At 39.9% G+C, this 27,103-nt stretch overlaps 2 protein-coding genes and 2 pseudogenes across 2 annotated transcripts; all 4 read right to left on the reverse strand.

The window, feature by feature from the left end:
• Positions 1-528: 528 nt before the first annotated feature.
• LOC100758441 (olfactory receptor 1468) lies at positions 529-1,467 on the reverse strand. Its single transcript, XM_027426155.1, has one exon. The coding sequence runs from the start codon at positions 1,465-1,467 to the stop codon at positions 529-531; it is 939 nt and encodes a 312-aa protein (XP_027281956.1).
• Positions 1,468-10,731: 9,264 nt separating this feature from the next.
• LOC100761499 lies at positions 10,732-12,760 on the reverse strand (annotated as a pseudogene).
• A 4,102-nt stretch (positions 12,761-16,862) lies between these two features.
• Positions 16,863-17,798, reverse strand: LOC100761786 (olfactory receptor 1496). The gene has a single exon (XM_027426154.1). It carries the CDS (start codon positions 17,796-17,798, stop codon positions 16,863-16,865), a length of 936 nt encoding a protein of 311 aa, XP_027281955.1.
• A 7,983-nt stretch (positions 17,799-25,781) lies between these two features.
• Positions 25,782-26,472, reverse strand: LOC100762076 (annotated as a pseudogene).
• Between the last annotated feature and the right edge of the window lie 631 nt (positions 26,473-27,103).

Raw genomic sequence — 27,103 nt, forward strand, 5'->3', positions numbered from 1 at the left:
TTTTTGCATCTTGTTACACTGTGTTCAGTTGATATCCCTGGGAGGCCTGCCAGTTTCTGAAAGCAAATGGAGAGGAAGTGGATCTGGGAGAGAGGTGACTTGGGAGAGGGACTAGGAGAGTAGAAGGAAGTGTGTTCTGTATGAGAGAAAAATAAACAGAAAACGATTACTGAGCATCAACATAGGATTATGATATATCATTTATTCATATTTAAAACGTATACTGCAGCCAACACTGAATTTCACATAAAATCACAAAACATTGGGATAACAAGAATGTGACGATTGCAGATCTGATCTAACTGTGGCTCTTCCCTAATGATTTTCTAGAATCACACAGGCTAGGCACTGGAAGGCATCACTTAGTCCCTAAGGTCCCATACTAACCAAACTAAATTGATATACTCCTGTTTGCAATGGAAATATTAAGTAGTATGTAACTATGTGTCTCATTTCAGAGATACATATTGCAATATTAACATCAATATATTTACCAGATAAATTTAAGTGAAAGTCCCAGTGTTGCCATTACAAAGACATTTTCTTCTTGCAAAGGACTCTTATCAGTGCCTCTTTTATATCTCTGTTCCTCAGGCTGTAGATGAAGGGGTTCAACATGGGAGTCACCAGTGCGTACATCATGGCCATGGCAGTCTCTTTCACAGTAGAGTTATTAGTTGATGGACAAAGGTAGAGACCAAAAATTGTTCCATAGAACAGTGAGACCACAGACAGGTGGGAGCCACATGTGGAGAAGACCTTGTGGAGAACCCGAGTAGAGGAAACCTTCAGGATGGAGTAGACAATTTGTATATAGGACACAATGATGAGTAAGAATGGGCCAACGGTACTTAGCCCTCCTATAATAAATATTATTAATTCATTAATATAAATGTCAGAACAAGCCAACTTGAGAAGGGAAGACAATTCACAGAAAAACTGAGGGATCACATTGTTCTCACAGAATGACAACCTACCCAAGAGTAGAGTGTGCATCATGGAATACAGCATAGAAAGTACCCAACATAGCCCCGCCAGACACATACAGATTTTGGGGTTCATGATGTTGGTGTAATGAAGGGGGAAACAGATGGCTACATAGCGGTCATAGGCCATGATCACTAGAAGGAAACTCTCCATGGCTGCAAAAACCAGTAAAAAGTATATTTGTGTCACACAGGCTGCATAGGAAATGGATTGATCCTGGCTCTGCATGTTCTGGAGCAATTTGGGCATTGTGACTGTGGAAAAACTGAGGTCAGAGAAGGACAAGTTGCTGAGAAACAAGTACATGGGTGTGTGGAGATGGGAGTCCAGTAGGATGAGGATGATGATGATGAGGTTCCCCAGGACAGTGATGAGGTACATGGCCAGGAACAGGACATAGAACAGGTCCCGGTGTTCTGGGGGAATGGCCAGGCCCTGGAGAAGGAACTCAGAGATGATACTTTGGTTGTTCATTATCATTTCTTCATCTCCAGTATCCTAACAATTCAAAATAAAAATGAACATATATCTAGGAAATCTATCTATCTATCTATCTATCTATCTATCTATCTATCTATCTATAGCTATAGCTAGATAGATATTACAGCAATGGATCTGACAGATTCCATGGTAATTATAATACCAAATTCTATATGTCTGTAATCATTACAGTCATTAATAATTTTTCTCAAGTTCTGTTTAACATGTTTTATCTCCCCTCCCTTCCTAGAAAGTTCTATGGATTTCTACTGAGATACGGAATAGACTAATATGTCTCTCTTCTTCTGTCTGCATTTCCAGGATAATTGTTGTTTGGTTTATTTGTAAATTGTTCTATGTTATATTGTCTATTAATGTTCTTGAAAAATTTGCATGAGCTTTATTATCATAATTTTACATAAATTTCAAGGAAACCTCACATCTTCTAATGCCTTAGATTATCATTTGAAACTCAGATATGAATGTCTATGTAGCATACAGATCTTTGCTCCACTGTTCACTAATAAATTCTAAGTGAAATTCATGAAGACACTTTCTTGTCTTTGAAAGCATTTCTTATTCTCTTAGCTCTCCAGTATCTTATAATACAGTAAAAATACTGATTTTTGTGTCAGAAATCTGTGAATCTCGATCCATTCATTTTTATCACCTTGAACTACTGTCACACATTATACAGAGTCTCTCCTTCATTCTCCTCCTATTTCATCCATCTCTTCCTGTGAGATTACATCCATATATCAGGATCACCTCTTGTCTTTATAGGAATACAGAAACAGACCCTATCCATGTTCTCATGTTTCCTGACCATTCTCTTCTTCTTCAAACTGCTTCATTTATACTGTGGTATTCTAACAGAGGAGTTCCAAAATCTGTTGCCAGATATTTTTCTTCAGATTACCATTGTTACTCTGTGGATCAGGACAAAGATCCTGTCAGGGACACTAATGTTGTTTCATTATTTCCTGTGTACCAAAGGAATATCCCTGCATGGTCTCACATTGACACTTGGATTTCTCTCCTTATCAATGCTGTGGTGAAAAGTCTTCACCTCCCATGTTTAGAGTTTCTCCTCTGCTTGCCTATCATGTCCTCGCTATTCTTTCCCCTCAATCTGGTTCATCCTCATTCATATGGATGGATATTGCTTATCACATACAAAGCTAAATTTATCCTGTCTCCCCATGCTAAATAAGACATTCACACATCTTCCATTGCATCCTATACATATCCCCTGCACGTAATACTTTGATCACTGCTTTAAGCTATCATCCACATCCATTGTAAACTATATTCAGGAAACATCACACATAGTTTCATTCCAATTGATAATTTACAGTCATTCTTAACCTCCAACTAGGACCTGTACCTGTCCCGATGGTTGAATTTGGGCAGTAAAAAATGTTATTTGGTACTCAAACTGACACAGATATATTTAACTTCAATGATAGAAAAATCCCCATTTAAATAGAAAGACTTGACCAGTTAGCCCTAAATTTTATACTCTCATACATGTGTCAGAGATCAAATGTTGCAGTTCTATAATGACAGAGTTAGTAATTTGTATCCCACCTCAGTAATACTGATGACTCCAAATCATAGCTGTATGCTTTAATCCAAAAATGTCATTGATATTGGTAGAGCAGACAGATATGGTGAAAATGTTTATGAACTATAAAAAAGAATTGACAGAGTTAGTTTGGAATCTTCACTTGAGTTATTCCTCAGATGTCTATACTGTAGATGGTGGTTAATTTATACATCAAATCAGTTAACTACAATGTCGGTTTTTGAAAATTACTAGTTGACAAAAAAGTAGTTGCTATAAAGAAGTCTATAAATGTCATTTAATCTGTAGACTCTGACTAAATTAATTAATTATGGCCTTCATGCAATCAGATGAAGAAATTAAAGGAAAAGTACAGTTCACTGGAGAAAAGTTTGTATTTTCTGCCTTATCTACATGTCTGTATCTTCCACTCTTCTTAGGTACTCCAATATTCTAGACATTTTTTTCAAATGTTGGCCTTATCAGCCTCTATCACTGGGCAGTCTGTGTACTAAGTCACATGCAGGGGCACACACACACACACACACACACACACACACACACACACACACACACACACACACGTGTTATTCTGTGATTCTTGACAACCCTGGATAATGAAGCTATCTCATGTCACACAGCTCACAAAATAGGAGGAACATCAAGATATCTAAGCAACTTTCTCTTAAATAGAAAAACCAAGTCTGACCATATCTACACAGACTGGTAGAGTTTAATACAGCTGAATTCAGAGTTTGAACACTTAGATATTGTGAATTAGTATTGTGGAAGGGAATAAATGTAGGTAAAATGTCATGCATCATTTAAAAAGATGTTCTCATTATGGACCTAGAGCTGGACTCAAACATGCAGCATACCTGCATTTGTTTCCCTACCACTGGGATTACAGGCATGTGTCACTGTGCCCACTTTCTCCTTCTGCTGTAAATGAACAGTACCTTTGTGTTATGTAGACATGTGTGTACATATCAGAAGCCAGAGAAATAACCATCAAGTATTACCACTGATGGGCCAATAAACTTGATGCTTCCTTCAGATGTTAAGCCCACAGTTCTCCAATCAAACAGCACACAAATATCCCAAGAGATATGTTTCTAACATTTGGGACAAAGTACACCATCTAGGATTCTGTAGCAGTGCTGATTTTGGTTGAGTAGCTTTCATTGTATATTTTACATGACCATCCAGGTGATATTATTGTCATCCTTTGTGAAGTATGCTTAAGAGCAATCACAGATTTTACCACTATAACACAGGTTTGTGAACTCATGCAGATAAAATTATTCATCATCTTGGATAGGACATTGCTCAGAGTTTGTTAAGACTCCACAGGGGAAAGTATAGTCAACAACCATACTGCACTACAGCAGTGAACTCCATCTCACAGCACCGATCTTATGTTGAAATGGTGTGATCTTGAGAGAAAATCACATAATAAGTAATTGTGATGAACCCATCTATATGAAAGCAGTTACATGATGACCATGAAATAAATACTTCCCAATGTGGTGAAGTCTTTGGAGACTGAGAAAAGAAGAATATTATCATACCTGGAAAACTATCCTGCTACACATGGAAATGCATGTGGATTGACTGCAAGACACATTTTCCTCTATTTACCAGTTCTTCTGAGGCTGAGTCAAATCTTCTGGTTCACTATCCCACTCATCTTCATTTATTTGCAGTCACAGGAACTAGTGACCTCTGTACTCATTACGTATCTGCACCATTCCTAGTCACATCCCTTGGCCTTATGGACTCTGCATCCCATAGGAGTTCAGGTCCTGTGTAACTCATTAAAGACATAGTAATTACCCAGGACCTTTCTAGGGCCAATTTACCTCCATGATCTCTAGTGGAGACCAATTATAGTCACCAATCACTCCTTCCTACATATAGGGAAGGTAGAATTTAAACAACAACAAACAAAACTAACTAAAAAAATAGCAGCAATCAGAAAGCCAAAAAAAAAAAAACCATACTAATGACTTTTCAGGTATGAAAAGGGTTTCTCCTTGACTGGAGACCACACTCTTGTGGGGAGAAGTTCAGAAAGCTGACTGGAAAACCACCTCAAATTATCAGGTGTTATTCTGATTGTTAATGATTTAAAGTGTCTCATACAATAAAATGTTACTTAAGAAGCTGTCAGAAGATTTTTATGGGGGGGTCAAAGGGGGTCATGGGAGAGAGAGGGAACTGGGATTGAAATGTAAATCAAGATTGTTTCTCATTTTAATAAAATTTATAAAAAGAGTTCTACAAGGATGACTCCAACTTACAATGTAAACAATAGTGGAGATGCTACCTTAAATGCCCTCCCCTATAATGAGATTGATGACTAAATTATATGTCATACTAGAGCCTTCATCCAGTAGCTGATGAAAGCAGAAGGAGACACCCACAGCTAAACACTGAGCTGATCTGCTGGAATCCAGTTGCAGAGAGGGAGGAGTAATGAGAAATGTGTCAAGAACATAATGTGAGAATTACCAATAGGGAGTCAGGTAAAAAATATAAAGGTGTTTATTAGAGAGATGCCTTACTTACAGAGCAACCTAGCCAGCCAGCAGGGCACAGAGTAAATACAACAAGCCGATGATGAAAAGGAAGAAAGGGACTCCATGTGGGCCCCTCACTCTTAAACCTTCTCCATATCACCCTAACCACACTCTCGAAGGTGTGGTCAAGCACACCTGTAGCCAGTTCCTAGCAGGTGTGGTTACGGTGTCCCCTACAATTCCCCATTTAGTCTAAAAGAGGATTAAAACTTAATAGTGTAAAGTATCCAAAATTAACAATCATAAAGGTGAAATATAAGAAGATACAACAATCTGCTTATGTCACATCCTAACTATGTCTATTTTAACTAAACCTAAAGTCATCTGAAAGAGATGTCCATGCCTGAACACCTCCTTCCAATCCCAACCAAAAACAATAGGAAGCTACCCTAACTAGGTATACATTATCCTTAGTGACAACAATGCGGGAAAGGGAGCATAGCATCCTCCAAGTTACTTCCTGCTGAAAAGGGATGGCAATAGCCTCATGGAGTCCTGTAGGAAGAAAATGTTAGTGTAGTCAAAGTCTTGAATGGATTGTGTCCAGTCCATGTTAGATGGGATTTGCTTGGTCAAAGATCTCACTTGAAATCCTCAACTTGATTGAAGTCAGTACCTGAAGCTCTGGCCAGAGTGTCAGTTGAAATGGAGCAAATTGGATCCAGTGCAGCGAGGAGGTGTGGCACATTTTCTTTCCGGGGAATCCAGGGATTGCTGTCAGGCAGGTCTTCATTGGCTGTGTGGGACTCAAACATAAATGTTAGCAGAGAAATGTTTGCTTGTGTATGTATGCATACTTGGAAAGGCAACCATGGGAGAATAACAATTATGAGAGGGTGTACACCTTGAAAGAAAGAGCCAAGAAAAGACAAAGACTGTTCCCAACTTTTCTCTTATTCTGTATTACATCAATTGGCTTCTTGATATAATACAGAGACTCTAAAGTTTAGTTAAACAACGTGCTTGGATTTTGGAGGAGCAAAGCCAAATCCACCTCTAAAGCCAGCATTGGTTTAATTGAATAGGGACTAGGAAATAAAGAGAAATAGAGTTCTCTGAGAGACAGCTGTAAAGTTAACCATATGGCATATTCCCTTTTTTGAAGGTTATAGCTACCTTCTCTTCTTAAGTATCTACCAATGCAATGTCCTTTGACTTGTGGAGATGAGTTTTCCTATCAAGATAAAAGCAAAACACTCCCCCTTTCCTTTGGGAGGTTTCTATTTAGTTTATGAGATACCTTAGTAGAATACCTGTCATTTCTCCTCATCAAGAGGATTTTCCTTTTCAACTCGAATCTTGATCAACTCTGATGGTATCCAAAGTTTGTCTTCTCCTGTGGAAACAAATTCAAAACCCCTTCCCCAGTGTAACACATGTCCTGGTTTCCATACAGAGGTTAGTACATCTTTGAAGTACACCAGCTGACCAGCTGATTCAGTTTAGCAGGTTTATTTTTTCCTGTGGTCCAATGTCTTTCTGGTGCTGTTTATCCTTTCTCATTGGCATTTAGAAAGTTTAATGTTAATAAAGCATTATGCAACCTATGTTTGGGGGATTTTGTTTTCCCAGCCTGTTATGGAGCATCTCCTTTAGTGTTCTATTAGATATCCCAACCACTGTTTGTCCCATAAGATTGTGTGGTATACTGGTGACATGCTTTATGTTATAATATTTGAAAAACTGTTCCAATTTTGTGGAGACATATGCTGGAGCTTTGTCAGTTTTTATTTGTGCCATCATAAACGCTATCACCTCTAGCAGATGTGTAATAACAGAATCATCTTTTTCAGAGTTAAGAGCAGTAGTCTCACATCCCTGAGAATGTGTCTATAGAATGATGCACTTATTTCAAATTTCAAAATTCTGCAAAGTGAAAGACATCAATCTGCAAAACCTCATTTCTCTGAATGCCCTTAGGATTACAGCCTGCTGGCAATGGAGTTTGATTATAAAAGGAAGAAGTAGGACAGTTTCTCACTATCTCCTTGTCTTGTTGCCAAGTGATGAAGAAGTCCTTTTTCAAACCTTTGCTATTTACACGATGTTTCTTATGAAATTCTGAGGCTTCTAGCACACTTCCTAATAATAAACAATCAATCTCATCATTGCCTTGTACTAGTGGGCCTGGCAGACCAGTATGGGATATGATATGTGTAATATATATATAGGATTAATTCTGTTTCTGATTGTTTCCTGTAATTGTATAAACAGTGGAGTTAATTCTGTATTATCAGGACAGAATTCTGCAAGACTCTCTCTGCATGCCTGCATGTCTGCATGACATGACTCTCTCTGCATATTGAGAATCAGTAACTATATTAAGAGGCTCTGTAAAATCCATAAGCACCATGAGAATTACATATAATTCTGACTTCTGTACAGGTGAATATGGACTTTGAACTACTTTACTTACCTCTCCTGATTTATAACCTGCCTTACCTGATTTGTTGATATCAGTGTAGAAAGTAAGAACTCCAGAAATGGGAGTTTGTCTTACAATACATGGAAGAATCCAGACTGCCTTTTTATGAATTTAATTCTGTCAGTTTTGGGGTAATTGTTGCTAATCATTCCCAAAAATTTAGTAATAGCTATTTGCCAATATTCATTATCCTTCCACAAGGAGAAAATTTCCTCCTTAGTTAAAAGTACTATAATTTCTGCTGGATCTTTTCCAGTCAGGTGACAGAGTCTTAATTTGCCCTTTAGAATCAAATCAGAAATCTTTTCTATATATGTCTTTAGCTTTTTATTCTGTTTATGTTGCAGAAATACCCACTTCAATATGGTGTCTTCCCTCTGCATCAGAATCCCAGATGGGTATCCGCTGGATGGCAATATAACCAGAATACAGTCCAAATTAAGGTTTATCCGATCTACATGCACATCCAATATTCTGTTTTCTACCTATTGTAATTCTTTTTCCACCTCAGCAGATAATATCCGAGGACTGTTTAGGTCCTTCTCACTTTTAAGGGTCATTTTTAAATGCTTTAAGTCATGTCCTTCTATCCCAATAATCATCTGTAATTGAGAAATTTCCCCTAATAATTTCTGAAGAGAATTAAGAGTTTGATAATAATCTCCCCTAACTTGTACCTTCTGTGGCCTGATTCTTTGTAAGTTTATCTTGTAACCTAAATAGTTAATAGAATCTCCTCTTTGTATCTTTTCTGGGGCAATCTGTCACCCCCAATGAGGCAGAACTTCCTTCATCATTTTAAACATATATTCCAGAGATTCCTTATTAGAATCTGATAAAAGAATAGCATCCGTGTAATGGTAAACAAGGCAATGTGAAAATTTCTTACGAATTATTTCCAAAGGTTGCTGTACAAAGTGCTGACACAAAGTAGGACTATTTAGCATTCCTTGTGGCAAAACCTTCCACTGATATGTCCTAACTGGCTGTGAATTATATTAAGAGTTAGTATAGTAAATGCAAATTTTTCTCTATCATTTCTTGTAATGGCATTGTGAAAAAACAGTCTTTCAGATTAATGACTATGATCAGCCATCCCTTGAGAATCAAGGAAGGCAATGGCATTCCAGGCTGTAGAGAGCCCATAGGTTGAATGACTTTATTAATGGCTCTCAGGTCTGTAAGCATTCCCCAGGTCCCTGATTTCTTCTTAACAACAAATACAGGAGAATTCCAAGGGCTGGTATATTTCTCTATATGTCCAGCATCTAGCTGTTCCTGAACTAGTCTTTCCAAAGCCTCTAGCTTCTCAGAGGTCATAGGCCATCGTTCTACCCAAACAGGTTCATCTGTAAGCCACTTCGATGGTAAGGCCTTTGGCTCATCTGAAGGTCTATCATTTGTATTTAGTTTCTGTACAGCCTGGATGGTTGGTGATCGTTTTCCATAGTGACTTACCAGAACTTTTCTATTATCTAAAGATCGTACATAATTTGTATCTGACACTGGAGGAATATTAATCTGAGTATTCCATTGCTGTAAAAGATCACAACCCCCAAAATTAATAGCTATATCTACCAAATACGGTTTCAGTCTCCCTTTCTGCCTTCTGGTCCAATGCAGACCACCGAAAACTCTGTTGAACTCTAGATAAAGTTCCAATTTATAAAAATTGTACATTCGCCTCTCTAAGAGACTTTTGGGAAATAGTAGTTACATCTGCCCCAGTGTCCATCCCAGTAATAACTTTATTATTAATTCTCTCTTTTTTTGTTTGAATAATACTTTATTTACAAAAACAAGCAGTAGCCACTATCTGTGATGCTTTGCTCCTACAGGTAACAATGGAAGGGATCCTCTGTAGTTTGACAAGTACAGGCTTTCATAGTGGGTGGTAGAAAATGTAGATGAAGAGAACATTCAGTGACCACAAACACTGCATTCTTGTACAGCTTGGAGGTAGGGATGTTAATGGAATATTTCCTTTGTTCATGTTGATACAAACATTTGTGACAGCACTACCTGAGCATAACCTTAACTCATGGTTTGTCTAAGGTAGGAAAATTAAGTTTGCAATTTTCAGTATCTAAAATATGAACAATTTGACCTCTATCACCTTTAGCTAGAACTGTCCCTTTTACCAGTCTGAAAGAATGAGTACCAGCTGGCTGAATTCTTGAGATCAGGTTTTGAGTATCCTTAAAGGAGGGAGGCTCTCAAATCTTAAATTTCTGAAGGATAATGATAATAAATTACATGGTACAGAGGAGGGAAAGTCCACGGCCTATCTTAAGTCTTTTCCAATTTGGTGGTAACATCTAGATGTATGATTCCTTTCTTACATATGAACCAAACCTAAACACGATTTATTGATACCCATTGTTTTCTTCGGTATCTTCCATACCTTGACGAATCCATAGGGACATAGTAAATGCTCAGTACACCACTGTTGTACAAACAAACCCACCCAACAGATGTCTTAGCGTAAAGGATTCAGCCTTTGGATGGTCAGCAGAGACATAGCTAGCCTGTTCCCCACAGGAATTGGAGGGTTTATCCCTCTCCTAGAAGAGAAGGTAGCATCCTTTCACCAGTTTGCAGGCATCTCTGATGTTTAATAACTGGGGAGGTGTGTTACAGACATCAGAAGGTGGTAGGATGAACTGTTACTTCATTTTATGAACTAGTTTTCAAATCCCAAAACTGCCCAGAGTTCCACCAGCCTGGGTATAATACTTGCTATAATCTAGCTGGAGCAGTAACTGAGCCAAATCTGAGTTGATCTGGTGATTTCGAACACTGGAAAGAATCTTGAACAGAATGAAGACTGGTGACTAAAGCCCTTCATGAGAATGCTCAGCTGGGCAGCTCCTCGCTCATCCAGGGGACCCAGGTTCTGACTGACCAGTGAGTAAAAACTGTGACAGAGATCTAGGATTTCATTCAGGCAGTGAAACACAGGTTTCAGCAAAATAAAGGACTGGGCCAGCAAATTGCTTAGGAAGTGATTGTGGGCCAACTGGATGCTTTCAAAGTCCCTTGTAGAATTGATCTGATGAAGAAGCTGTGAGAACTGAGACTCCAACACATCTACCTGGAGATGGTACTGAATATCATCTACTAAGAAGGCCATGTGATTTCTTAGGCGCCACTTGACTGCATCTGTCTGGTTAGATTTGAGGTCCTTGCACTGCGTCTGGAGGGCCCAGCAGTGCTGCAGTTCAGCTTGGACACGGCACACACTCAGTAAGTACTTGAAAACAACATTGTACTTTTCCAAGACAGCTGGGGTGAAGAGAATATGCAGTGGCCACTGTACTTTGTAGGAGAGACCTAGAGCAGCCCAGCCGGAGGCAGGGGCTTCCCGGGGGGGGGGGGACATTTCCCGAGAAGGCCCTTCTCTTGGCTGGGTGGCATCTTTGTGGTCCTTCCATGATACTCGATTGTCAAGTGCAACAGAGGGAGAAGGTTGTCATCATCTAGCAGCACCTTGTGTGCGGACTGTTGAAAGGCCACATTCACATCATGCTCTGTTACTGCAGTGGGTGGTGTTTTTAACATGTGTTGAGCTGTGTCAATGAAGGCCTGGAACAGTTCTCCTTGTCCCAGAAGGGAAAAGTCTTTAATGATCTTCAGCTGACCCAGTAAGTCTGACTCCTCTACCATTAGTTTCCAGAGGTGCTCAGCTGCAGTGCTACGAATTCGATCCACCACCTGCTCAAAATCCACGAGGCTGAAGAGTGGCTGCTGCTTGAGCCAATGCAGCTCTGCATATGGTTCTTCAAGATGGACCCTTTTCTCTTCAGGTTCACATTTTGATTCTCAAACATCTGAACAGATTATCCAACAAAGAGGATTTTTTCAGCAACCCTCACTGGAATGTAGGATGGTAAAATCTCTACCCAAAGGAAAAACTGCTTCAGAGATGGGGCCAGCATGTTCTCTTCTTCAATTAGGCGCAGGTCCTGCGGTTCTCTCAGCTGTTTTCCTGTCAGTCCTCCAATACCCAGATCCTCTTCATCCTCTTCAGCCTGGGCATTAATATTACCAGAAGATGGACCCTGTTTTATAAAAAAAAAAAAAAAAAAAAAAAAAAAAACCTCTTCATGCTGGTCCAAGAGGAGTCCATGTAGCATCCAGGCCGAGAGCCGTTTATACATGACTCCAAGGCACACAGTTAGGATTTTTTCCAATGCACTTTGAACTGGAGGCAACCCCCACCACAGCTATGTTTGTAAACTGTTTCCAGGATTTGACAGCCATGAATCTTTTGGCTTTTAATTTGTTCCACTACAACCATCACAGAGGGAAAAAGGAGCTGGAATTGATCTAAGGAGTAATTGACATGTGATAGGGAGAGATGTGTGTCCCCCAGGAACTCCTTCTCACCTCTTGTTCCAGGTCAAACAGTGCTTGGCGATATGGCTGCAAAACTGAATCCAGCCCTATGCAGAAGGCCCTCGGGTAGATACCATGTAGCCCACCTTGGCCCGGCTGGGATGGATGGTGATCCTGTTGCTGCACATGGCCCGTGTTCTGTTCAATGAACTCAGTGAATCGCATGTAGTCTGTGCCAAGCCAGCAGAGCCGATTCAGGATGCTAGTCTCACTGGGGTGACGAAATGGGAAGTCTTGGGAAACCTGCAGGCCACTCCACTTATTCCAAGTGAAAATGGACCCTGGGTACCCACTCAGAGCCAAGAGCAATTCGTGAATCATTTCTGGGGTGGCCTCTGAGCTCCCAGACCTACCGCCTTCTCTTTGAGCGCCTCTGCAAGCGCCCAGTCACACCCAAACGAGTCACTCGCCCAGAAACACTGCAGATTAGCGCACGTGGAGCCTTCACAGCACCATGACCTGGAAGTGCTTGAGGCTCAGAGGCGCCCACCCATTCACTCCCGCCAGGGAGCGTCTCTTTTTTTTTTCTTTTCAGATTTTTTTGTTTGTTTGAATTAGAAACAAGATTGTTTTACATGCCAATCCCAGTTCCCTTCTCCCTCCCTTCCTCCCCTACCACTTCCCCAACTAAAACCCTACCCTGTGTAAATGGAGAGGATGCAGAGAAAGGGGAGCATTCCTCCACTGCTGGTGGGAGCATACAGAGACTATGGAATTCAGTATGGTGGTTCCTCAGGAAAGTGGGACTCAGTCTACCACAATATCCAGCAATGCCACTCTTAGGCATATACCCAAAAGATAAACATTCATACAACAAGGACATCTGTTCAAGTATGTTCATAGCAGCATTATTTTTAATAGTCTGAAACTGTAAGTTACCTAGATGCTCCTCAACTTAAGAATGGATAGAGAACATGTGCTACTTTTACTCAATGGAGTTCTACTCAGCGGGAAAAAAAAGCAATGGAATCTTGAAATTCACAAAATGGACAGAACTAGAAGAAACCATCCTGAGTGAGGTAACCCAGTCACAAAAAGACAAACATGGTATGTACTCACTCATATATGGATTTTAGATATAGAGCAAAGGATTACTATCTTACAATTCACACCACCAAAGAAGCCAGGTAACAAGGGGGACCATAAGAGAGACATACATAGTCCCCCCGGATAAGAAAAAGGGACAAGATCTCCTGAACTAATTGGGGGCATGGTAGGAAGGAAGAGGGATTTAGGAGAAGGAGAATGGGAGAAAAGGGGGGGAGAGGAGGACATGAGAGAGCAGGAAGATTGAGTCAGCAGAAGAATGGAGGTGAGCAAGAAAAAAAGATATCATAATACAGGGAGCCATTATAGGTTTAAAGATAAATCTGGCACTAGGAAAATGTCCAAGGATCTACAAGGTTGACCCCAATTAACAATCTAAGCAATAGTGGAGAGGCTATCTTAAATACCCTTTTCCCATTATGAGATTGATGACTAACTTATATGCCATCCTAGAGCCTTTATCCAGTAGCTAATGGAAGCAGAAGGAGACACCCACAGCTAAACAATGATCTGAACTCCTGGAATCCAATTGCAGAGAGGGGGGAGTAATGAACAAAGACCAGGCTGGAGAGACCCACAGAAACAGCTGACCTGAACATGGGTGAGGGGAGCTCATTGACACCAGACTGATAGCTGGGAAAACAAGAGAGGACCAACACAGACCCCCTGATGGTGTGGGTCACTTAGGGGGCCTGGACAATCTATGAGGCCTCTGGCAGTGGATCAGTATCTATTCTTAATATACAAATGGACTTTGGGAGACCATTCCACAAGATGGACACTCTCTCAGCCTAGACACATGGGAAGGGCCTAGGTGCTTCTCCAAATGATATGACAGACTTTGAAGATCCTCCATGGAAGGCCTCACCCGCCCTGGGGAGCAGAAAGTGGATGGTTTAGGGGATTGGTGGGAGGCAGGGGAGGAGGGAAGGGAGAGGGAACTGGTATTGACATGTAAAACAAGCTTTCTTGTAATTTAAATTTTAAAAAGGAAAATAAAACCATGGGATGCTAACAGTAAAATGATGTCAAAATCAGTATGGTGGAACTTATAGGAAATATTAGAAGGAAGTCTGGTGTTGGAGAGAATTCATTAGTATTGAGTGTCATAAATTTATTACTTAAACTATTTTAGTTGATATATCAGTGAACTTGGAAATCAGGGTGAAGTGGTAAGTTGCAGCAAATTAGAATATAAGGAATGGAGATCATGTTAGAGAGTACCTCTTCCAATATACATTTGCAGGTTTGTCTAGGGGAGGTAAGAAGGAAGATACTGCCAGATATTAAAGACAATCCTACTTTACTCAACTAAACCTCCTCTCTTATGTTCTGAACAGTTATGAAGCATTCCCTTACTATGATAAGGGACAACATCTGAAATAAAATTTGAATGTCTGTGGATGGAAGTTTCTGTTCCACCTGGTCCCACAGCCATTTAGTCCCAAATAAACACACAGAGGCTTATATTAATTAAACAGCTTAGGCATTGGCTCAGACTTCTTATTGGCTAGCTCTCCTTAATTATTAACCCTTTTCTATGTGGTCATGGCCTACCAGTGATATTCAGGCCTCTTGACTCCTTGGCAGCTACATGGTGTCTCCCTCACTCTGCCTACTATCTTTTTCCATCCCTGTTTGGATTTCTTGCCTGGCTAAATCATGCCTGTCCATTGGCTAAAACAGATTTATTCATCAAACAATAAGAGAAATATCTTTCACAGTATACAAAAAGACATCCCCCATCAATAAGATGTGTCAGCTCTTGGCAACAACAATCTACTTCAGAGAAGATGATGGGCATTGAAGAAAGTCCACATAGAGTTTACTTTCTTTGTGGCAAAAGTAAGCCACTGTGAGAATGGAAGTTTCTATCCCACCTGGTCCCACAGTCATTTAGTCCAAAATAAACACAGAGGGAGGCTTATATTAATTATAAACTGTTCAGCTGTTGGCTAAGGCTTCTTATTGGCTAGCCCTCTCTTAATTATTAATCCACTTCTATTAATCTATGTATCCCCATGTAGTGGGCCTCTTTCTTCATGGCATCTCTCTGTTCATTGACTCTGCATTCCTCCTCCTCACCCTCTCCTAGACTGGTCACCCCACCTATACTTCCTGCCTGTCTACATCCTGCCTGTCCATTGGCTTAAACAGCTTTATTCATCACCAATAAGATAAGCATACATTCACAGCATACAGAAGGACATCACCCATCACCACTGGGCAAGAAAGTGCCCTTGCCTTGACTGCTGATAGTATGCTGTCCAAATCAGACAAGCAGGACACCAAACAGAGTGACTGCAAACCTTGGCAAGACAAGGTGGGATAGTCTTTTAGAAAATCTTGCTTCACAGAAGAGTCTGTCAGATAGGCTAGGCTTGTAGACAAGGGATGGATGCCCCAGAGTGGCTGCAAACCTTGGCAAGACAAGGTGGGATAGTCTTTTAGAAAATCTTGTTTCACAGAAGAGTCTGTCAGATAGGCTAGGCTTGTAGACAAGGTATGGATGCCCCAAAATTGCAAGAGTTTGTGGTGACTGTCCAGGCAGCCAGCTGGTTTTGTCATTTCTCACATTTTTTGGAAGTCTCTTACTAGCTGTTCCTGTTTACTCAGTCAATATTAATTCCTTCTTGGGTATCTGTATCTGAGGGAGTTGAAGACTAGATACTTTGTATAGTTATAGTTTTCATCATTTTCCAGACTCAGAAAAGAAGCTCACTTAGGAGCTGTAAGTATAAAAGTCTAAGAGACATTAAAAATTAATTTGATAATGCAAATTAGGATAGAAAGTAAATTAGGTACAAGATTTTGGACTCACCAAAATAGGATAGATAATGGAGCATTTTCTGTGAATTTCTAAAATCCAAATGGACTAGACATTGTTGATGAACTAATTACATGCATGTGTTGTATGTACTTATTGTACTTATTGTATATAGTTTTTCTTATGTCAGTAGTTTTTTGTATTATACAAAAAAGGGGAACTGTGGTGATATTTTATTTATGATTTAGTAAATCTTGCCTGAGGATTCAGAAAACAAAGTCAGCCTCAAGCTATAGAGATCAGGTAGTGGTGGTACACAAAGATGACTTCAGCACCTGGGATCACACACCTTTAATCCCAGCATTAGTGAGGTATACAAGACATAAGCAAGTTCTCAGAGCTGGCATCAGTCTTACAATTCTCCAGCCATGCTGAAGAGAGCATAGAAGTTTGGGATTCCAATCTGATGTATGATGGAGTCAGGATTGTCTTTCAGTCTGAGGTAAAGGTGAGATCTAGGGAGTGGCTGCTGTGCTTTCCTGAACTTCACTCTCTGGGTCTTCTATTTATCATGTTACAAACATCCTTATGTTTCTTACATAAAATCTATTATAATGAAATTTTCTTACTGTAGACAACTCTTCTTAGTGCCCCCTTTATATCTCTGTTCCTCAGGCTGTAGATGAAGGGGTTCAACATTGGAGTCACCACTGTGTACATCAAAGCCATGGTAGTCTCCTTCACAGTTGAGTTATTAGGTGATGGACATAAATAGAGACCAATAATTGTCCCATAGAACAGAGATACCACAGACAAGTGGGAACCACATGTGGAGAAGATCTTTTGGATGCCTTGGGTAGAAGAGACCTTGAGAATGGAGGAGACAATCCTTGCATAGGACATAACAATGAGTAGGAATGGTACAATAGCTATCAGCCCACTCATGATTAATATCATCAATTCATTAATGTAAGTATCTGAGCAGGCCAGCTTCAGGAGAGCAGATATGTCACAGAAAAAGTGGAGAATCACATTGTTCTTGCAAAAAGACAGTCTAGCCATGAGCAGGGTGTGCATCATGGCATGTAATGCTGTCAGCATCCACAGTGGCAGCAATAGACTAGCACAGAGCTTGGGGCTCATGATGCTGGTGTAATGAAGGGGGAAACAGATGGCCACATAGCGGTCATAGGCCATGACCATAAGAAGGAAGCTCTCCATGTCTCCAAAAACCATTAAAAAGTACATTTGTGTCAGACAACTCACGTAGGAGATGGATGGGTCCTGGCTCTGCATGTTCTGTAGCAATTTGGGCATTGTGACAGAGGAGAAGCAGAGGTCAGAGAAGGACAAGTTGCTGAGAAAGAAGTACATGGGTGTGTGGAGATGGGAGTCCAGTAGGATGAGGAGGATGATGATGAGGTTCCCCAGGACGGTGGTGAGGTACATGGCCAGGAACAGGACATAGAACAGGTGCTGGTGCTCTGGGGGGATGGGCAGGCCCAGGAGGAGGAACTGAGAGATGACAGTTTGGTTTTCAATCATGATCTGCTTCGAATGACTTTAAGAAAAAAAAATCACCAGTTTCTTACACTCCCAGTGGTTGAACCTGTGTGAAATCATAAATTGACTCCATTCTTTTGTCTCATATAGAAAGAAGAATTTTTACTTATTTTTATATTCTTTGCTTCAATGTGGCATGGAATATACTTAATCACTTAATGACAATTGTCTTTGATAGATTATGACATGCTGACCCAGTCCTGTATACTCTGACACTTCTCAATCCATCTCTATATCCCAGTGAAAACAGGGTTGTTTCTATGACACAAATGGTGTGTTGCATGTTCTTTATTAATTTATCTTATTCTCACTAATGTTATTGTAATCTCTACACCCATGTAAGTTTAGTCATTATGTTCATGAATGACTTTTCTTAATATTTCTTTAGCATTCTCTTCTATTCTAGCATTGCCCAATCACTCCTAATTACTCCTGCTATGTAAAATGTATTGAAATATCTCTTTCTTGCCTGCCTGCATCTTGTAGGCAACCATAGTTCACTCCATTCTATAGTTTCTTATTCTGTGAATTTTCTTGAATTATTTTTGTACATGTAATTCTCATAATTCTATATGAGTACCGAGAAAAACACATATACTTTTATGTGCTATATCACCAATTAAAAGTCAGATATAGCAGTCTCTCTAACCTACAGACTTAGTTAACTCATTGTTGACTAATAGTTCTCCTTGCTTTTTTTCTTCACAGGCATCTAATGCTCAATGCATCCTAAATTTAGTCCCTTCTCTCTCAAGATCTGTCTCCCATATATTAAATGCCAAGCAAAACCTTTCTTGTGTCACTAAAGAGACACAATAAAACTTGCTATCATGTTCCCTCAGCATCTTGTACTCACCTCACAGCTACTGATGACCCTGATCACTGGTTCACAACTGTTGTTACCATAGTCTACACTTGATGGCATTACTGCTCTCACCCTTCAGCAAGGCTAGCTATACCAGGACATGACCCAGTGTCCATTAAGATTTCTTGGTTGTGCTGCATTTATGTTGAGGCAAATATTCTTTCATTTTTAAGTTATAAATGAACATTAAATAAAGATAATTTCTTCTCTTCAATTTCCTGAGAGTATAATCTCATCATTTAGAATAAAAATTTGATACTTTTTAAAATTAGCTTTACAGATGCAATAATGCATTTATGGAAAGTATTAGGGTGGTATGATGCAGTGCTCTTTTTAATAATACTAATGAATCAAACTTTTCATGCTTCAATTCCTATGATTTCAATGATATTGATGCAGGAAAAGAAATACAATGAACATTTTATAAAGTAGAGTTCATTTTTATCTTTCTCTTGACATCATATACAGATATCCATACCTAACTTGATAGTTAATTATTATAGAAACTGGACTATGTCTTGATAGCAATTTTGGGCAAATTATACTTCTGGATACTTCTAAGAAGGTGTTTTACACTGTCATTAACATTTAAATTATTAATTAACATTAAATCAGTGTAAAGTAACTATAATCCTTCATAGAATGACTAACTTTCTATGAACAATTGGCAGAAGATACAGAAAATCTGAGGTCTCCTTAGAAACTGCATCCAGACTGCCTTGAATTTGAGACTGTACACTTACTCTTCCCAAGGTGTCGAGTCTATACCTACTGGACTTATCAATTTCTACTTTTGTGGATTTCATCTTTAGAACGATTTATTGTCCTTATTTGGTTTCTTCTAGAGAGCTCTGTCTAACAAACCCCAGTGCATATCAAAGCTTTCAAAGAAAAACGAAGCACTAAGACATATTGGGATAAGGACTGGGGTTTGGCTATAGTTATCTAGCATGCCCAAGGCCTTGAGTTCACCTCTAATTAAAAAAAAATAGAAGGAAAGGAACAACCCACAGAGAGGTGAGAAATCCTTCCATTATACTATCTGACTACTGAATCTAAATGCTGTGGTCTGCATCCTGCTAATGGTTATTAGTGCAGCTGCACTAACAATTTAACACTCTCATGCTATGCTTATTTAAAAAGGGTAGAGAGGGGGGAAATCATGTACCTAGTTACTGAAAATGATTCTTATTGGGTGAATGAGTGGGGTCCATGACTTATGGAGTCTTACATGGAGAGATTGCAAAGCAGAGGTCACCTGTAAAGCTTGCTGCTGATGACCTAAAGAACTTCAGTTCTGCAATCATTGAACTCACATTTATCGACATGAATAGCAGATAAGAATCTCACATGGGAATGGTTATACTAGTAAATACACATGCAACTTACCTTAGATTCTCTGGAAACAGTGATTCTTGGTATGAAACTGATAATCAACTTTATAAATAGACACCCAGGTTATGTCAATACTCTGGTCAATGGGTTTCAGTAAGGAACAAGCTCTTATTGATAGGAAAGTCTGCTCAAAGTTTACTAATTTTCCAAAGTCAAAAATACTCTAAAAGAAGGCTTAAGAACTCCAGCATTACCCCTAAATGAGAAAGTTGTTATTAGGTTGAAATCATTACCAAAATTATTATCAATGCAACTGCGGAACAAAGTATTTCTACATTATGGAAATGACAAAGGATGCTATCATACCCGAAAACTGACACTCATAACTGTCGTAATACTGGAAATACAAGATTCATAGGTTGGAGGACAGTAAGGTACCTCCTGACTATTTATCTAGGATGACTGAAGGTTTATTAAGGTCCCTCCTTGATTCAGACCATGATCACCTTTATTCATTATAAACACAAGAAAGAACAACCTCTGCAGTCAAGACATTCTGACATGTCCCCTTCTAGATACTTCTGGGCCCAGGGGCTCTGGACCCAGAGGAGTCCAGATCTGTGTAATTAACCAGGTCCTATTTAGGACCAATACTCTCAGGACCCTGAGGTGGGGGCTGAATATTCTTAGGGGAAGGTGGAAATGAAGAGAAATTCAGATGTATGATTACTCTTTGTTTGCCTGTTTATGGAATAATAGGACTTATGTATAATCCATCTTAATTTTTTGATTAAGCTAAAAGTGGGCTATTTAAAAACCATGGCAGTAATTTTAAATCATTTTTGTTTAAAGAAGTTGGATTTTTATCTACATTATTAATTTGTGTAGATGCAGTTGTTCATAGTATTCTTTGTTTATCTCTAATTTTCTTTGGCATGTTTAGCATGCCTCCTCTTTCATTTCTCATTAATATGACTGATGCCCTCTTCTTCATTTTATAGCTTGAGTATTGGCTGTTTTATTGCTGTATTTAAAGGACCAACTTAGCTCACCCGGCTAACTCAGTCGGTAGAGCATGAGACTCTTAAAGGACCAATTTTTGCATTCTTTGACTTCTGCTGGTCTTCTGGCTTTCAATGTCAACCAATTTCAGGTGTGTGTGTGTGTGTGTGTGTGTGTGTGTGAGAGAGAGAGAGAGAGAGAGAGAGAGAGAGAGAGAGAGAGAGAGACTCTGTGAGACAGAGACAGTGATTCAGAGAGAGAGAGAGAGAGAGAGAGAGAGAGAGAGAGAGAGAGAGAGAGACAGAGAGGAATATTTTTTCCTATCCATCCTTAGAGTTTAAGGCATTCTTCTTTTTCTAGGTTCCTAATAATATTAATCTTAGAAAATTTTCCTTTCCAATGTTTGTATTTTGTGACATAAATTTCCCTATAATTTTAAGTTTACTCTTTCCCCTAGAGCCTTCATTCAGTAGCTGATGGAAACAGAAGCAGACACCCACAGCTAAACACTGAGCTGAACTCCTGGAATCCAGTTGCAGAAAGGGAGGAGTGATGAGCAAAGGGGTCAAACCCAGGCTGGAAGGACCCACAGAAACAGCTGACCTGAACATGAGGGAGCTCATGATCTTCTGACTGATAGCTGGGAAACCAGCATAGGACTATCCTAGACACCTTGAACTTGGATGTCAGTTTGGAGGTCTGAACAATCTATGGGGACTCTGGTAGTAGATCAGTATTTTCCCTAGTACATGAATAGACTTTGGGAGCCCACTCCACATAGAGGGATACTTTCTCAACCTAGACACCCTGGGTAGGGTCTAGGCCCTACTCCAATTGATATGACATTAAGATCCCCAATGGAAGACATCACCCACCCTGGGGAGCAGAAAGGGGATTTGATAGGGGTTCAGTGGGTAGCAGGGGAGGAAGGGATGGAGACGGAACTGGGATTGACATGTAAAACAAGCTTATTTCTAATTTAAATAAAAAGCAACCCATTTAGGATTGAGTATTGCAAAATCTCTCAACCTCTGTATACTGACCATTTGTGGGCCTCTGTATTTGTTTCCATTGACTGCAGGAAGAAGCTTCTCTGATGATGGCTGAGCACTATACTGATCTAGGGGTATATACAGAATGTGGCTAAGAGTCGTTATATTCTACATTTCTGAGCAGTGTTTAGCATGGGATCTATGTCATGACAAGACCTTAAATCCAATTAGATTATGCTTTGTGACTCTCACAAGTTTTGTGCTACTATAGCACTAGAGTATCATGTAGTCATGTAACCACTGTAGACAAAGGGTTTAGGAGTGAGTTGATACTTACTTTTCCACTCTATTAGTGCCTTCTAGTAGCGTGAACATAGTCAGTAGTGTTAAAGACTCTCAATTTAAAGCAGCTCAGTTTACATGTTTAATGAGATATGTAGCCACTGACTTAGCAAGAGGGCCTTACCATCAGTTTGTAAAGAAACCATGGTGCCTAGAATGGGTTATATCTATTTGAGTTACAGACTCAAAGGGCACAATGGAAAATGCCCATGCAATCCAGACCATTGGTTGCTCTCTACAAACTGATAGTACAAATGCTCAATCTTCCAATAAATAGTGTAAAAAATTTCCACATGCAGAAAAAGAACCAGAGGCTTTAGTAAAACTGAGCTACCCTTCTCTAAGACATTAATATTTAGAACAAAGTTAATTAAAGAAAAAAAGAAGTTCAGCATACATAGGACTTACTAAATGGCACATGGATAATAAGACAAATGAATGAATGGAATAAAACTAGCAAATTACCGCTTTGATCATCTATTCCTTTTCTGATATGAGAGACCACAGGAGAGTGGGAAAGAAGAGGAACAGGCTGAAGGTGGGAGTTTTATTCATTACCTTCTGTGCATGGAAGGACAGCAGGGGAACAGCTCATTCTCCTGATAATTTCCCTTGGATATCCAAGGGTGAGTCCTAGATCCCTATAAAAGATCCTCCTCTTTTTATTCACTATGGACACAGGACACCTCCAGGTCTTTAGTCCTCGCCAGTGCCTACACCACTTTTCACACATTTCCTCTGCAAGGACCCCTCCACAATAAGCTCTGTGTCTCAGAGGAGGCCAGGTACTGCAGAAACTCCTTAAAGGCAGTAACTTTTCAGGACCTCTATGGAAGAGGTAAGTGATAATTGTCATGGATCATCCACTTGACTGCACTTTATGGGGAAGTGTACTGGGAAAGAAATTCACAGGTGGGCTTACCTTGTTTGTTTGGTGTTACCTGTTCTTTGTGGGGTGAAGAGGAGAGTTTTAACAATTGCAAAGCAACTCCATGTGGAACAAAATGATGTTTTTAGAATATAATATTTTTTAAGGGTTTACAAATCTTCCAACTTTATTGCTATATTTTGCATATGTTTGTGCATCAGAGATAATGAGCTAATATACACAGTATGTTTTATCTGATAAGTCAAAACTATTTCACAGATGAACAACAACAAGCTCAACAAAACCTAAATAAACAAAGAAGTAAATCAGTGATCCTTGGGAACATGATGGATCAAAAATAAGTTGTTGTGTATGTTAAATTTGCACCATAAAATGAACACAATCCAATTACAATGCACAACAATATATAACAAAATGCTCATTACAGAGCTACATTCACAAAAAATAAAAAATAAAGCTACATTCAGAGTAAAAATACTCAGAATGCTCAATGGGATTATGAAAATATAGTATACAGATTGCTATAATATGACTTTTATATTTACCATAAACATATGTGTACTCCAAATGTGTACAATACTTATGAAAGAATAGAGAGGATAGAGAGAAAAAGCCAAGGACAAAGGTAAAAAACTATAGTCGACTATTAATATAAAGAACAAAAGAAACTTATCCACAAAAAGTGTGATGTTATCCAGTTACCTATGAATCTTCTTGTGTATAGAGATTAAATAAAAACAGACTTCAAAACTCCAATTAAATTAACTCAAAGTGACCCTTAAACTGTTGTTTCTGACCTTTCAGCTACTGATATTTCTTCCAAAGAAAGATGCCCCGTGCTCTAGAGCTCTCTCTACAAAAGGAGGAGACTTCTGTCTATGTCTCTGCACACCTTAAATCCTCCTGTGGTTTCAGGTAAACCCAGTCCCACTACTGCCCAATCCCAAAACAACATGGAAGAATAATTTAAAATCTGCTTCACGACAAATGGATTATGACCCAAGAAGTGTATCCTGACCTAACTCCCTGCCCAACACCATACACACCTGAGAAATCTCTACAGACCAGAAACATGTTTTTGTCCCCTGGAACTAAACAGCACCGAATCACACTATTGTGGCTGGTGGTAGCAGAAATTAGAAAGCATTCTAATTAAGTATTGCTGAAAGACAATGTCACCATCTTAATACCATTGTTTAAATTATTTGTAATATTTATGACAAAAACCTGAAAGTGGAATTCAATATTGAGAAATTCTAGAAACGACACTGTCTGTTTTCCAATCTGTTCCCACTGCACACCAAAAGTGTTACCTGTGTGCACACACTGGGCAGTGATACTATAGGCATCATATCCTTCCATGCGAGGGCTGCAGAGTCTCCTTCTATCCAAGAAATCCATATACAGGGAGGCTCAGAGGAAAAGGACAACTTCCAAGGTCACTGTGTGGATCAAGAGAACTAAGTCTGTTTTATGTTACATACAAATTCCAGCAGAAATGAGAGCTAAACAGACTTGCTCTCAACACCCTACAGTCACCATGGTATAGATTGTGTCCTTCCTTAAAACTCCCTAGGGCAGAAGGAGAGGGGAATCCTGGAAAGAAATTGCAAGCAACCTGCCACCAGTACTCCTGATTGCTAAACCTTCCCAGAGTCCCTCATGGACCAGCTAGGCCTAGAATATTAGCAGCCCCCCTTCCAGGTAATCAGATTTCAAATGACACAGATAGCATAGTCCTTCCAGCTCTGCTCTTCGAGCCCAGCCGGCAAGCACCTAGGCAAGAAAGTTTGTATTTTATTAGACATTCTTCCACTCTCCTGGAACACATCCTGCTCCTCGTGAAAAGCACAGGGTGTTTTTGTGCACATTCCATTATACACTCAATGTGCAGTGCTACCAACCCTTAACCTCATAGCTGGGAAATACTGCAGCCAACTGTATGTCACATAAAACATTAACTGTTGTTACTGTGTAAGTGTTGTTTAAGAAAAACAGGCCATTAATTAGAAAACATTGAGGAGTCATGGTAGGGCTTGGAGACAGGAAAGAGAATGTGGATATTATGTTGTTATGATCTAAAAAATTTACTTTGAAAACTTAAAAAGAGCTTAATAGCCATGTGCTCCAGAGAGTAGAGAATTTCGCTTGGAGCACATCAAGGATTTCTCAAACCATTTCTCTCACACTTATATCTAAACCCAGAAAAATAACTGTCCTCTTAGGCAGGGCATAACAGTTTACCCAGATCTATTTTTGTTTAGCTATTGTAGCTATAGCAATTTGTTTTCAAGATAAAGTCTCTCCTTTATCCAGTTTCTTTCTTTTTTTTTTTTAGTATGAGCATTTATTCAATTTTGCATAGAGCTTCATAGATCACAGCCAATGCTGGACACTCCATTGTTACCACCTAACTCCTCACCAAATGAGAATAAAAAAGTGTCCATGGTAACTTATTTGGTGGGAGGGGACTCTTATGCCAAGGGAATTGTCACCTTGACATGACATGAAAGAAGGGTCAATTTGCTTGACTAAGATCTTCAGGCTACAGAGCAGCCACAGTTACACACAGCTTTGTGTTGTAGGGTCTTATTCCTGCTTGGCTCAGCCACAGTCTCCTCGGCCCTCTGAATCTCATGGACAAGCAGAGCAAAGGCTTCCTCTACACCTTGCCGTGTCTTAGCTGAGGTCTTCACGAAGGGGACTCCCCACTTATGAGCCAGGATTGCTGCAGCAGTGTGAGCATCTCCAGCAATCGTCACTAGGTCACACTTGTTGCCCACAAGTACCAGGAGCAGCTGCTGCTTCTGATGTGGGCTGCAGGTGGACCATATCTGCTGCAGCTGATCCAGAGATGAGGGGTCATCAAGAAAAAAGACACCCAGCACACCATCACCAGCTGCTAAGCACTTGACACGTAGGGCCTGAGGATATCCTGCCCCACTGTGTCCAGCACATTCAGAATGTAGCCACCATTGTCCAAGGTCACCTCCTTCCAGTAAGAATCCTGGACAGTGGGGTATGTTCTTTCACGAAGTAGTGGTGGGTCATCTGGATAGTGCAAGCACTTTTACCAACACCAATTGCACCCACTACCACTACCTTGTACACAGGAAGCTGCCTGCCAGCATCTCTGCATTGTGCCCAAACCTCATGGCTTTCCTCTGGGGATCTGGTGCACTGTGTGTTGAGGCTCAGGCCCAAGATAATAGACATTGTTGGCAACGCCATTCCCCAACAGTCAGCTCAAGGAAGAGATGTAAACAGCAGGCAATGTATCCCTGGATTGGCGATTCGCTGAGGGGCTGCAGGCGGCTCTTTATCCAGTTTCTTGATTGCTCTCATCTGGCTGTCACAGGAACTTCAGACAATCAGAAGAGAAAAGTAGGAACCATATCGCAAACAAGATAATAGATATTTCTCTCATCAGAAGGCTGGATGATGACTCTAGTGTTGTAGGAGTTTCATTCCTTTTTGGCTTCACTTCTCTTCATGGCTGAGGTCTTTGAAGAGGCCACTGCTGAGGAAGGGTTCAGGGCACTCTCCTTGTCTTGCATCCATTTTTTCTCATTTGGTCTTCTAGTTACACTCAAACGTCCGATATTTCCCTCCTCCTCCTCCTTGGCAAGTGTTCTATAGTTTTTCACTATCATGAACTGCTTCATAGAAAAGAAAGCTGGTATGTATGCTTGAAGTAGAGAAATCAATACTTGTCAGTTGGTGGTATCATTTGAGATGATTTAGGAAATGATGCCCTGCTATAGCAGTGAGTTTCCTGAAGTCTCCAGCATCATATCTTTATGGAGATTATTCTAGGAAGGACCCAGCAAAGCCCACTCTTTCTGAATGAAGTCAACATGCC

Source organism: Cricetulus griseus, chromosome 7 (assembly GCF_003668045.3).
Source record: "Cricetulus griseus strain 17A/GY chromosome 7, alternate assembly CriGri-PICRH-1.0, whole genome shotgun sequence".
Classification (NCBI taxonomy): domain Eukaryota; kingdom Metazoa; phylum Chordata; class Mammalia; order Rodentia; family Cricetidae; genus Cricetulus; species Cricetulus griseus.